The 14,962-nt window shown below is 32.5% G+C and overlaps 1 protein-coding gene across 1 annotated transcript; it reads left to right on the forward strand.

Annotated features, from left to right (window-relative positions):
* The first annotated feature begins 10,772 nt into the window (after positions 1 to 10,772).
* On the forward strand, positions 10,773 to 13,447 carry LOC143201148 (uncharacterized). Its single transcript, XM_076412042.1, has 3 exons — positions 10,773 to 10,946; positions 11,231 to 11,726; positions 11,829 to 13,447. The coding sequence occupies exons 1-3, from the start codon at positions 10,890 to 10,892 to the stop codon at positions 12,692 to 12,694; spliced, it is 1,419 nt and encodes a 472-aa protein (XP_076268157.1). The 5' UTR covers positions 10,773 to 10,889; the 3' UTR covers positions 12,695 to 13,447.
* Positions 13,448 to 14,962: the final 1,515 nt, after the last annotated feature.

Here is a 14,962-nt window from a genome sequence, read left to right on the forward strand (position 1 = left end):
GACAAAATAATAATCAATCAAAACAGCACATATATAATGGACCACCATTTGAATTTTATATGAGTAAATTTGCTTAAAAAAACATGGAAATATTAAGAAAAAATTACTTCTTCCCATTCTGTTAATAGCATTACTATCAGTGATAATATTCATCTGAACAATTCTGGTTACCAGATATAGTTTTTACTTAATAGCTGTTTATAAAAGAAATAATGATAAGAATTTAGATTCAGATCAGATTGAGATTTAAAATTCAGATACACTGAATTTTAAAGACCCAATGGTATTATATGTTAGTTAAACAACTATTTTGCCAAGAAAACTAATGGCTAATAAGTTATTTATACAAGAAAAGCAATAGTAGCTATTGTATTGGAAAAGCGCAATTTAAATTATTATTATGACGACTTTAGACAAACAACATTTCGCTGGTGGGCAAAAGAAAAAGTAATTCATTCATTGAAAGCCAAATTTAAATACAACTGTAATGAAATATTTTTCTATACTAAAAATACTGTGGTTATATCAGCACAAGACATTTTCACTTTTATTCAATACGCCCCTTTGTACAAACCGTATTGAAATATATTAAACGAAAAAAGTTTTTAATTATAAGCAACAAGAGACATTCGGTGAGGACGAGACTGACTCTTAACAAAAGAAAAAATTGATTCTAAGCGGCGTTAGTGTCAGTGTCGAAAATGAAGCAAAAGCTTCATGAATTCGTTAGAATAAATTTACGGCGGTTGCCCCTCTGGAGAATGTCCCACCCCGATGATGTTTTAATTAAAAAATCAATCTTACGTCATATGTGAATAATTAACACAAGGGGGCTCAAGCTTCACTGTCGTATCTCCGGCCTCGGGATAAAATACTCGGCTACGTTGCCAATGTTACCTTGAAATCAATAAAATAATTGGTTTTTGGTTTTCTTTTCTTAATATATTGATGATCCAGTTATATTTACACTGTGGCCTTATTCTAAATATCCCTAGGATCAATTCTATGTTATTTAACTTAATGTTGTGTACTAAACTTGTTTATTGTCTGATTTCGACCTTTTAAGTCAATGTTACATAGAAACAGCATGTTTTAACAGGTCAATTGAAAGGTCCCCGGCCTGACACATAGATGGCGCTACGCTACTAAAAATAAATCCATATATTTTTTAATTAGCCCTCAAAGAATGCGTGTATAGCATTTTGAATGAAGAAACTTTTTGTCTAAATATTGCAATGAGTACTACAAAACAACATGAAACTGATTTCCCAGCAATCAGAATATAAAATTTGAAAAAATCAAGTAACGCTGAAATATCAGGTTATATCTAAACCTGCAAAGTCAAGTAAGCTAAGTAAGCTGAATTTTTTTTTTGATAACATCTTTATTAGGTACGCTAAATACAATCTTAATTATAAATTAATGTATTACTACATTTCAGTTGTACTTGGATTAATTCACAAGAAAGACGAGTGCGACATAATACATCAATATGTATTCCTCAATTATAAAATTAGAATAACTTAAGCTACAGTAGTTTACACTAAAGGTATACCTTTTATATAAGTTCGTATAGTTTGGTTCGCTTCAATCTCCTGACATCCTGTGCGCTGTCCAGTAGTTGTATTGCTTCCACGTTAGTATGATTTAGTAATCTTCTTTCGTGTTTCAAGGCGAAATATTTGATAACTTCGCAAATCCATTGGATTTCCAGGTCATCGTTCAGTTCTTTGTTGGTTACGTAGCGATAAGCATTGGTAGTCGATCGAAGAACCTTGTTTTGACAGCGTTGGATGACCAATTGATTTGAATTTTTAGTGGAATGACATATTTGCGTAGGTCCAAATTGGCTTTATGATTGTCTTATAAATCAACCTCTTTGATTTTAGATCAAGTTGAGAGTATCTGCCGACTAACCAGTATAGTTGTTTTATTTTGATTCTAATGTGTTTTGTTTTTTGTCTCACGTGATGATTCCAATTTAATCTACCGTCAAGGTGGATTCCGAGGTATTTAGCTGATTCTGCTTGAGAAATCGGGCATCCATTGAGTGATATAATTAATTTTTTATTATTCGGCCGAAATGCAAAATTAAGATGAACTAGCTGAATATGAGATTAAAATAAATGATCGTGAACTGTACCTAACACTACTTAAACTAATTAATTTGTTAAGACACAACCGCACGGTAGAAATGAAAGTTTTCCATAATGCATCAGTTGGAATATAGACCCGTCAGACACGATATCTTCTAAAAAAATAGGTTTATATATATATATATATTTATATATATTTCGGCCTTTTCTCTATGTTTTAAAACCCCTTCTATATTGTAGCGAACATACCAGAAGAAAGTTAAATCGATCCATTTTTGAATTTACATACACATATTTTAGTGACTCTGTGTTGAACAGCATTGGATTGTACCATAGACTAAAGATTATTTTTCTCAATGTACTTGAGTCAGTCAATAGGAATTCGTCAGCTCTCATTAATCTTAAGTGAATGACATGATCTAATTATGAGCTGATAATGAATTGAAGAAATTCTACAACGAATGGATGCATATTTCTACGCGCACAAAAAAGAAAATTTTATTTTTATTGATAATGATTAAATTAGGGAAAAAATTAACTCTAACCATCTGTGGAATATGGCGATAGATTGCTTGATCATCCATCAAAAAATCCATTATTCAAACCATCCTATTCTAGGATTGAATTCTTGATATGCCCAGTGATGAACCGCTTGTATGCCTTCTTGACATTTTTCAGCTGCTGAAATTGGTTGAAAAACATGAAAAAATACCCAAAAAAAAATTCATATATTTCAATCTTGTCACACTATTCACTAATCATTTATAGTATTTTACTGGTCATAGATCGTTTGAGCTCTTGTTGTATTGCTAAATCAAATTTAACCTCCATTCTGTTGAATATAACCTCTATTTTCATAAATTATCTGAATATAATTACTGCTCTCTAATTAAGTATATAAGATAATAAATAGATTTTTAAAAGGACTAAAACAAAGCTCTTCAATCAATTTCCAAAACTATGTAATCAACAAAGAACTACATGATGACGTCAAGATCAAATCGATATACGAAGTTACTAAAGATTTGGGTTTAAAACATAAACTAAGGCTAATAAATAACCTGGAAAATATACAGCTACTGGACAACACGCAGGAAATAAGAAGATTGAAGCAAACCAAACGATATGAACTTGTATAAGTGTTTAATGTTAATTTGAGTACAAGTAGTGTAACTTAATTTGAATTTAGGAAAAACATGCTGATTCCTGCTGATTATCCTACACTCGTCCTGCTTGTATATTGATGTAAATCTTAAATGTTCAGATGCATTTTAAGACTTTTACAACCTCAAAAGAACTAAAATTTTTCATGAATACTGTTTCGTTAACACGCAATGTAACACATTTAAAGCCGGCTTGGTGGCGCAGTGGAAAGGCGACAGGACGGTCCACCTACTGTTGCTGGGACATGGCTATAAATTTTCTGTTCGTCATTGTCCTAGGCAAGAGTATAAAATCTGACAAAGAAAATAATCCCCAGTCACGCCAGTCATCAGGCTGAGTAAGAACGCATGTCTTCTGGGATGATTTCATTTCAAGTTAGTCACTGACCAGTCGGTAGGCTTAATGCCAAGAGCCGTGGTTCGGATCCCACATTGAAATGTAGATCCAGTCTAGGTAAACCCCTAGTTGGTAAAAAGGAGTTTTTAATATATATATATATATATATATATATATATATATATATATATATATATATATATATAAAGAGTGTTTGCACATGGAACTGTAAAAACTATCAATTTTCAAATTTAGTAACTCTTCTAATAATAGACAGAGTTAATTATTTATGTTTTGGTAAAGCCAAAAATAAAATCTAACCACAAAATTGTGACTAATAGCAGGTAATGAAATGTTTTTTAAATATATTACACGAGTAAATTGATTGTTTTTTCAAGTTAGGATAAAAACACCATGTCTTTCAACGGGTGGATATTGGTAATAAATCAAAGTTAATTCCTAATAAGTTCCCTTGAAGAAAACCTATAGGAATTTTCTGACGATATGACAACAACGTTACCCGCTCTTACCAACGAATGGTCTCGAAGAAAAGGAAATTTTAATATACGTCAGCGTGTACGGGTGAGGCATGTTTTGACGTAAGCCACACATCGTGGTGCCATAGTAAGGAAATGATGGGTTGGCGTTTAATTGCTGGAAGAAGGAGAGCGAGACGCGGAGAGAGCTAGCTAAAAAATCGAGAGAGGGTGATACTGTCGTTGGATGTAAGCCCCGCGGAACGGGACGAGGTAGGAGGAACTGGCTGGGAGACAGAATGAATGCGTAATTGATGATTCGGGAGCCGGGTGATGACAAACAATTGAGGAACGGGCGATAATAAGCCCGCCACTTATGAATGATTGTTCGCTAGTTAGCGGGTAGGGCGGATTCATTATTTTCCACCCAGATGAAGTCTTAGATGTTGCAGGAGATGTGTTTGCTTTTGGAAATATCTAACGTGTTTCAGTAGATAGTTATTTGTTATAGTTATTAAGTTGATATGTACAAAAATCATTCCACGTTTTTATCATTTTGCAGCACATACTAGAATATAATTTTTTAAAAACTTCACATCATCATGTTTAATAAACTCTTATTTACTTATAGCTTAGCTATAAGTTAAATGGGAGTTTCAACTTTGCTCGATATTCAACTTATTTCTTAGCACCACCGGAATTACTATTTATATTGAAAAATAAATAATAAAATTTCTCGTCGAGTCATTGAAGAACTAGATGAAAGTCATCCTTTAGATTCACACCGTTTTTCAGCTTTTTTTATACATCGATTTTAACTATCGCTGTGGACTATCCAATGAAAATGACCATCAATTGAATTGACTATTTTTTACTACAAAATGAAATATTCGAATGTTTCTTTTGCTGTGAGTTTCGATCGTGACTAGTGTTTCATTCATTCAATTGTATTTTCAGTTTTAACTACTTCATTCGAATAAAACATTCGTGACTAGTTTTTTTGAAAATTATGTACCGAAGAAAACAAAAAGCATTATTTTATATAAAAAGTGTGCAGTAGTTAACTAATTGGTAGCGGGCTTGGTTGGGGTAGTTGTAAAGGCGACAAGATGGTCCACCTACAGTTGCGATAGTCGTGGGTTCGAATCCTGATGGGGCATGGTTGTAAATTTATGTTTGTAATTGTTTAATCCAGACCAGATAAATCCTTGTAGGTTAGAAGGAGATTTTAAAATATATTTTTAAAAAATAGTTGGTAGAAGTTGATATATTTTGATGATTGATAGTTACACAAGAGATTGTCGTTTCTACAATTTATGAGAGAATATTATATATTTTTTAGGCTTACTAACTATATATATATATATATATATATATATATATATATATATATATATATATATACTACTAATAGTATACTATTTTACTAACTATATATTTTTAAAAAAATTATATATAATTAAAATACAATAAATATATTTGAGGCCATTATTTTTTATTTACATATTCAAAGTTACTCTAAAAATATAAAATGAACTTGAAAACTGTGTTTACAATTACATTTATTATGTCATTATTTTATCACTTTCCAAATATTGTAAAAATGCGATAAAATATATTTGGAATTATTATCCTATTTATTATTTATCAATCCAAAATAAGTCTAAAGTATTAATTTAATTTTACACTGCTGCTTGTAAAATACTTCAAAATAAACGGGCCCAAATGATTTTATCTGCGTTTTTCCTCTGAAACAGAACAATGGAGAGAAAATTAGTAAGGGCAAGCTCAGGGAGGTAAACCTGACACGCAAAATCCGGAAGCGCTACACAATTTGATCTGCATTTATGGACTTGAGCATGAGCAGTACTTTAGTTTACCTATATGACCGGTATTCTGGCTAAGAGAACTATTTGTCCTCTCTAAAGGTACATGTGTATCAAGTACTTATATTTCAATGGTATCAATGGTACTTATATTTCAATTATTTGTACTAAATGGAGTTTGTGAATATTGTATGTGGAGAAACTATGTAAACTCCGATCAAAAAGTGTCAACAAGAGGTTGTTGAGTCATTAATAAAAATAAATATTAAAGAAAAAATAAAAAATAAAACTTCGCTGGAAGGGACATGCAAAAAATCAGAAGGAACTGGAGTTAAAATAAAGGAAAATTTATTGGTTAACAGGATGAAAATTACAACTATCATAACCAATTGGAATTAAACAAGCAAGTATTGAGGACAGATACGAACATACGGAATTCAATATGGAGTTGTTTCGCTAAAAGTAATATAAATATAAATAGAATACAAGTTTTCCAGAGCAATATTAGTCAGCCCGAGAAGTATTACAGGGGCGCCGAGATATTACAGGACTTATTACTTATACTGAGACCTTCAGATACCGACTGTCACTCAGGAAATCAAGATAATCGCAAGGAAACATAAGGAGGAACTCCATTTTCGTGCCGATATCGGAATATTACAACTCTTAATTAACACAAGAACATTAAACTGACTCAGAATAATCAAAACCTTTGATATTGTGTCTTGTGGAGTAGTGAAGTTTATTTAATACAGAAAGATCAGTATTAAAACATAAATATTATTACCCCAGAGACTAAAACAGGGCCGATGGGTCCTCCTAAATATACAGGTAGATTTGAGCAACGACTAGTAACAATATAATAAATAAATAAAAAACACTTATTGACTATCGCCTGGTTTGAATGTTTTGTGACCATCAACTTCTTCGACTTTTTTCATTTAATTGCTCGCAATACCAATTTTAACGCAATAATTTCAATGTTACGGTTTTCAGTTCATTTTATGATACATCAATAAATTAATTAAACAATATAAAAACAATGCTTTAATTTAAACATTTCTTATAAGAGAAAGTTTCATTGTGTGATTTCAATATGCCAATTATTCTTTATTATAATATCCATCTTTTGGTCTATAATCCTTGCAGGTCCGAAGGGAAACGTCGAGTACCAGCCAGCTAACATATAAAACCCGAGCGGGATCGAGAGCGATGAACATCAGATATGGGAAGAAAAATGTGAACGATAGTTGAAATAACAACGAAGTGTTCAGTAGTCAAGGTAGTTGGAATATCTACCATCGCCCGGAATGATAAATGCTGTTCAGCGTCCGACATGGCGGCTGTTCAATCTGATGCCGGCCGTGATTTCACACCTTCCTTCTGAGTTAATTAAACGAGAGCGAGGCTATTTTATCGGTCGCGAGGTAATGGTGTAAGAAACGGAATGACATCGAAGCCCAAGATGAAATTCAACGGATGCGCGGTTTAATGTTTTTAAAATATCAGCTACCATTTTTTACTGGTTGTTCAATATTAATTGAACAGTTTCTGATTATTTAAGGGCCAAAATTTTAACAGACTATTGTACTCTACAATTAACATACCCTTTTTATGTGTATATATATCAGCTACTTAAGTTACTGGCCATTTTAGCGAGTTCGTGATTAAGCGCACTGCAGTAACTCGGAAAATAGACGTTGAATAATGTACAAGCGTTGTCGAATTATAAGGAATTCGTCAATCTACGGAATCTCATATTGAGGATTTATTGGGAAATGGTATTATTTTGATATATCCTCGTAAATATAATATCGATATTTTATAGCTGATATATTTATATACCTTGTTTAATTAGAAACATCCCTTCTTTTTAGGTTGAAACCAGAGATCTTCTGAAAATGCTCTCAGCTAACTTAAAAATTAACCGCGAAAAGTCCTATCATAATGCTTTAAATGCTGGCTTCAACAATTCAACACATTTTCTAGATTTAGACGACATATACATTAGATTAAATGCTGGAGAAACTACGGAAAATTTTAAAAAATATGAAAAAGTTTCTCCTGCTACTCTTGTAGATATCTTCAAATTCATCAAGCATTGCCAAGCCGATTGCTTATTTTTTTCCTTATTTTCTTTTATATCCACTCTAAATATATCAGAAGTTCAACGGCTACAAACGAAATCACTGGTGCCAGTGCCGAAGTGATTTCCGATGCATCATAATTCTGTGACAGTACAAAAATTAGATGACGAATGGTGAGCTAATACTATATTGGATTTTAACGTGTATTTGAGCATGAAGATAACATTGAATGTGGACGCTACTAGGATAAAGGTCTCACCTGCGGGGTAACGTAATAATTGTGACATCCTTACTGCTGATACTGCCATTTTTAAACGTATCGGTGAAGTGACAAAGTTATTCTTAAAAATGTAAAAGCGGAGAACCGCAGTCGACTAAATACTTGAAACTTGAGACCTTGAGCATACATAGACATACGGAAGTTGCTAACAGAACATAAACAATTTTATACTTTGTTCTTCTACGTACAGTAAAATAGATTACAAATAGTCTAATCGGACTATTATCGAATTTACCAGTAATGGGAATTACCATTAACCCATCACTATAAATGTTTATATTCAATTATAATAAATGTGAGTATTATTTTAAAGGGTAAGTATCTCAAAAAATATATTTTAGCAACTTTATCTATCAACTACCAGCTCTAGCACTTCTGTATACATACACCTATATGAATATATATATATATATATATATATATATATATATATATATATAAATATATATATATATATATATATAATATATATAATATAAAACGCTGTCAGCTAACTTGAAAATTAACCGCGCCAAGTCCTATGCTAATGCTTTAAATGCTGGCTTAATTAATTCAACACATTTTCTAGGTTTAGACGACATATATGTTAGATTAAATGCTGGAGAAACTACGGAAAATTAATTATTGCTTATTTTTTCCTTATTTTCTTTTATATCCACTCTAAATATATCAGAAGTTCAACGGCTACAAACGAAATCACTGGTGCCAGTGCCGAAGTGATTTCCGATGCATCATAATTCTGTGACAGTACAAAAATTAGATGACGAATGGTGAGCTAAAGCTATATTGGATTTTAATCAACGCGTATTTGATAAAGGTCTCGCCTGCGGGGTAACGTAATAATTGTGACATCCTTACTGCTGATACTGCCATTTTCAAACGTATCGGTGAAGTGACAAAGTTATTCTTAAAAATGTAAAAGCAGAGAACCGCAGTCGACTAAATACAGATAAGCAATCGACAAATACAAAGGTTTGATTTGGAGCTCAATAAAACTTGAGACCTTGAGCATACATAGACATACGGAAGTTGTTAACAGAATATAACTAGTTTTATGCTTTGTTCTTCTACGTACTACCATTAACCCTTCACTATAAATGTTTATATTCAATTATAGTAAATGTGAGTATTGTTTTAAAGGGTAAGTATCTCAAAAAATATATTTTAGCAACTTTGTTATCTATCAACTACCATCTCTAGCACTTCTGTATACACACACATATATATATATATATATATATATATATATATATATATATATATATATATATATATATATATGTATTAATATTTAAAAAAAATTATTTCAGATAGATAGAAAGAATATCGTGTCAAGAGGGGCATTCTTCTTTATTCAAATTACAATGTACGGTATATCTTGAAAATCATTGACCTGAGTAAGAGGTACTCAAAAAGGCATCTCAATCTATAATCTAGTAACTTGAGTGAGAGTGTGTATCTTTCTTTGAAAATGAGTTTTTCCCAAATCATCATTTTTAAATCATCATTAGCTAACTTTAAAATTATTGAATGAACTCTATATATGTATACAATGAATAACTCAATAATACTAAACGGATATCTGTTATTTTATATAAATGTGTGTTAGAATCGTAGAGTTTAAATCTTATATATAAAAATGAATCGCAAAATATGTTCCTAAGCGCATAACTCAACAACGCCTGGACCAATTTGGCCAAATCTTTTTTTAAAATGTTCGTTGAAGTTCAGGGATGGTTTTTACGGCGAGAAAAATTAGAATTATTGCTGGAAAAACCCTAAAAATAGCCCTTTTTGTTTGAATTTGTTTCGTGTATCAGTTGACAATTCATCTGTCATCTGTCAAAAGTCATCTGTAACAGACAACTTTTTTTTTTTAAATTTGATATGACTTGAACTCAAATCCTTTTAATCCGTACGAATTGTTTTATTTATTTAAAATTTTTTATTTGTTTAAAATTTAATTCAAATTTTAAATAAATAAAACAATTCGTACGGCTTAAAAGGATTTGAGTTCAAGTCATATCAAATTTAAAAAAAAAAGTTGTCTGTTACAGATGACTTTTGACAGATGACAGATGAATTGTCAAGTGATACACGAAACAAATTCGTATATCGTGTTTTGTGCAGAGTGTTTAGTTAGTTAGTGTTTGTTTAGTTCGTGATTAGTGAAAAAATAATTTATATTTGATATGCCTCCTATAAGACGAAGCAATTTAGGTAGAAGAACCAGAAATGCTATAAACCAAGCTAATTACCGATCTCAAGAACGTGACGACGGAAATGAACGTGAAAGAATTCGGATATCACAAACGCGTGAAGCGCGAGCGCGACATTCAACTAATAATCGCGCAAGTTTGAATCCAGCTGCTTTCAGTTACGATGTGTCAATTGACTACAGTAACTACCAATGTGTTGTTATTGGTTCTATGAACTTGGTTTGCTCACACTGTAAGGCATTAAAATACAAAAACGAAGCCAATGGATTGTGTTGCGCAAATGGTAAAGTGAAATTGATACAATTGGATCCACCACCAGAACCATTGTACTCATTGGTTTCAGGAATAGGAACAGATTCTATACACTTTTTGACACATATTCAACAATATAACAATTGCTTTCAAATGACTTCATTTGGGGCAACAAATGCAGTTCGGGAAAATTTTATGCCAACTTTCAAGGTATGTATTATAGCAGTTACTCATAATTATTTTAGCGAACAAAATTTTCTGTCACCAAAGTTAAGATGTGTTACTAATCTTCAATTTCTTAATCATTACGAAATATATCACTTAGTCATCATATTATATGGTGATTCAGTTTCAGTGACACTTTTATTATATTTTATATTTGATAGATATTAGTTAAAACTAAATATATACTTTTTAAGATCAAATATTATTTAAGTTTGATCATTGACAATCCATTAATTTATACCACACCATAATATTTTTTTTATTTACAGATACAAGGGCAAATATATCACAGAGCAGGTTCACTGTTACCAGTGTCAGATAGCGACAACAAATTCCTGCAAATTTATTTTATGGGCAATTCACCACAAGAAATTGATCTGCGTTGTGCACATAACAATTTAGTAAAAAGGTCTATTGTAGAACAATTACAAACTTTATTTCATCAACACAATCAATTGATTATATTGTTTAAAACTGCCCTGGATCTGATGCCATCCGATAATCACAAAATTGTAATCAGAGCTGATAAAACACCTGCAGGTCAACATACAAGACGTTTTAATGCACCAACTATTGATGAAGTTGCTATCGTTGTAGTTGGAGAAAACTTGGAATCCCGTGATATTGTTTTACATCGTCGGAATTTTCAATTACAACCTATAAAGGAAACACACCGCTCATATGATGCACTGCAATATCCCATTATATTTTGGCAAGGTGAAGATGGCTACGATTTATCAATAAAAATGATAAATCCCATTACAGGTAACTAAAATATTAGTTTAGCTATGGCGATAATATCTCAGTCACTATATTATGTATTTTAATTATATATTTGAATGTTATTAAAACAAAATCTGTTTACAGGTTCTGAAACCAACAAAAAAGTCAGTTCAATGAACTATTATTCATACCGCCTAATGATTCGGGAAAATGCAGATAATCACATATTGAAATGTCGGCGATTATATCACAAATATGTTGATGACATGTATGTTAAAATTGAAACGGAGAGATTAACATTCATCAGGTTGAATCAAACCAAACTCCGATCTGAAGAGTATATTCACCTTCGAGATGCGATTAATACTGATGGAAATGCACAGAATGTCGGTCGGATGACTATTCTTCCAGCAACATACATCGGAAGCCCTCGGCATATGCACGAATATGCTCAAGATGCCATGTCGTATGTTCGTCATTATGGTACAGCAGATTTGTTCATCACATTTACATTCAATCCGCAATGGATAGAAATTAAGCAGGAGTTATTACCTGGGAAATCATCCATTGATCGTCATGATATTACAGCCAGAGTCTTTAGACAAAAGTTGAAATCTTTAATGAATTTCATCGTAAAACATAATGTGTTTGGTGAGACACGCTGCTGGATGTATTCTGTGGAGTGGCAGAAACGAGGATTGCCACATGCACACATTTTGATTTGGTTGGTTGAAAAGATAAGGCCAAATGAAGTTGATGCAGTGATATCAGCTGAAATCCCTAATGTACAAGTAGATCCTGGATTGCATGAGGTAGTTATCAAAAACATGATACATGGTCCCTGTGGAACTCTTAATCAAAATTCACCGTGTATGATGGATGGTAAATGTTCAAAACGATATCCACGGACATTAATATCGGAAACAATTACTGGTAATGACGGTTATCCATTGTATCGTCGCAGATCGACAGCAGACAATGAAAAATCAACAATTGTCAAATTAAATTAAAAAGATATTGAAATAGATAATCGTTGGATTGTTCCATATTCACCCATTTTATCAAAGACATTCAAAGCACACATCAACGTTTAATCTTGCCATTCAGTGAAATCGATTAAATACATTTGCAAATATGTAACCAAAGGGAGTGATATGGCTGTGATTGGAATTGGTGCAGAGAATTCTAATGATGAAGTTACCCAATACCAAATGGGCCGCTATGTCAGTAGTAATGAAGCAGTTTGGCGAATATTTTCTTTTCCTATTCATGAGAGACACCCTTCTGTTGTTCACTTAGCTGTGCATTTAGAAAATGGACAAAGAGTGTATTTTACAGCACAGAACGCAGTACAAAGAGCTGCTCAGCCACCATCTACTACATTAACCAGTTTTTTTGAGACATGCCAAAACGATGATTTCGCACAAACATTGCTATATTCTGAAATGCCAAAATATTATACCTGGAATCAATCCTCAAGGAGATTTATACGACGGAAACAAGGAAAACCAGTTCCAGGATATACAGATGTATATTCCACCGATGCGATTGGCCGGATTTATTCAGTACATCCAAGCAATGATGAATGTTTTTATTTACGACTGCTATTAGTCAATGTACGTGGCCCAACATCATTCTAATAGTTACGAACTGTTGATGGTGAATTGTGTGGATCCTACAGAGAAGCCTGTCAACGTTTGCAATTGCTTGAAAATGACGCTCATTGGGATCAAACTCTCAATGATGCTGTAATATACACACTCATCAAATACGAACATTGTTTTCTATAATCATATCTACATGCTTCCCATCAAACCCAATTGATTTGTGGATCAAGTACAAAGATTATATGTGTGATGATATTTTGTATCAAATACGGAATAGAATGGGAAATCCAAATATACAAATCAGTGAAGAAATTTACAATGAAGCATTGATTTCAATTGAGGACATGTGCTTGATAATGTCAAACAAACTATTAATTCAATTAGGCCTGACCGCGCCCAATCGTCCAATGCATGACGCTTTTAACCAAGAGTTGCATCGAGAAAGACTGTATGATCTCAACGCTTTGAAAGAATAAATTCAAACAAATCTTCCACTGTTAAATGAACAACAGAAGTATGTATTTGAAACTCTTATGAAAGTAACAAATGATGAAACTGGAGGGATTTATTTCTTAGATGCACCTGGTGGTACAGGAAAAACTTTTTTTATTTCATTAATATTAGCAACAATTCGCTCACAAAATAAAATTGCACTTGCACTCGCTTCGTCGGGAATCGCAGCAACTTTGCTTGAAGGTGGTCGAACAGCCCATTCAGCACTAAAATTGCCATTAAATATGCAAAGCAATGAAACTCCAACCTGCAACGTTTCGAAGAACTCTGCAATGGCAAAGGTTTTGCAGCAATGTAAATTGATTGTTTGGGATGAATGCACGATGGCACATAAAAAATCTTTGGAGGCTTTAGACAGAACCTTAAAAGATCTACGTAGCAATAATAACCGATTTGGTGGTGCAATGATTTTATTAGCAGGAGATTTTCGTCAAACATTGCCAGTGATTCCACGATCAACGCCAGCTGATGAACTCAATGCATGTCTAAAGTCCTCCAATTTGTGGAAACATGTTAAAGTACTTCATTTAAGCAAGAATATGCGTGTCGAGTTGCAAAATGACCAATCTGGAAACATATTCTCTAAACAACTCATTGACATTGGTAATGGCAAATTTCCTATAGACATGTTGACGGCTTGCTTTTGCTATGACTATAAACAAGTCCCAGGGGCAATCATTAAGTGTTTGTGGTATTAATCTAGAAAACCCATGTTTCTCACATGGTCAATTGTATGTTGCCTGTTCCCGTGTTGGAAAACCATCAGATTTGTTTATCTATGCGCCAGGTAATCAAACAAAAAACATCGTATACCACAAAGCAATATAATGATAATAATAATAATAATTATGATTCACATGATTAACAATAAAGCGATTACTTACTTTTCAATCCTTATATATGTTTTATTTAATTATTTTTTATTCACAACGCCCTATCACCAGGGTGATGGTTCTGTTCAGGAGAATTTTTTAAAATACGTAGGCACAAAAACTGCCACATTACAAATCTTTTTGACAGGACGAAGTCTGTCGGGTCAGCTAGTTATATAAATATATTTAAAACCAGGCAAAATATATTCTTTTACCTAAACTGCACACCTTTAAAAAACAAAATGTCCCTTTAATATTTCAATTAATATCTCTTATTAAATTCACA

The sequence above is a fragment of the Rhynchophorus ferrugineus genome, unplaced genomic scaffold, assembly GCF_030347505.1.
Source record: "Rhynchophorus ferrugineus isolate W39M unplaced genomic scaffold, kcgeb_rfMv2 rfM1, whole genome shotgun sequence".
Lineage (NCBI taxonomy): Eukaryota > Metazoa > Arthropoda > Insecta > Coleoptera > Curculionidae > Rhynchophorus > Rhynchophorus ferrugineus.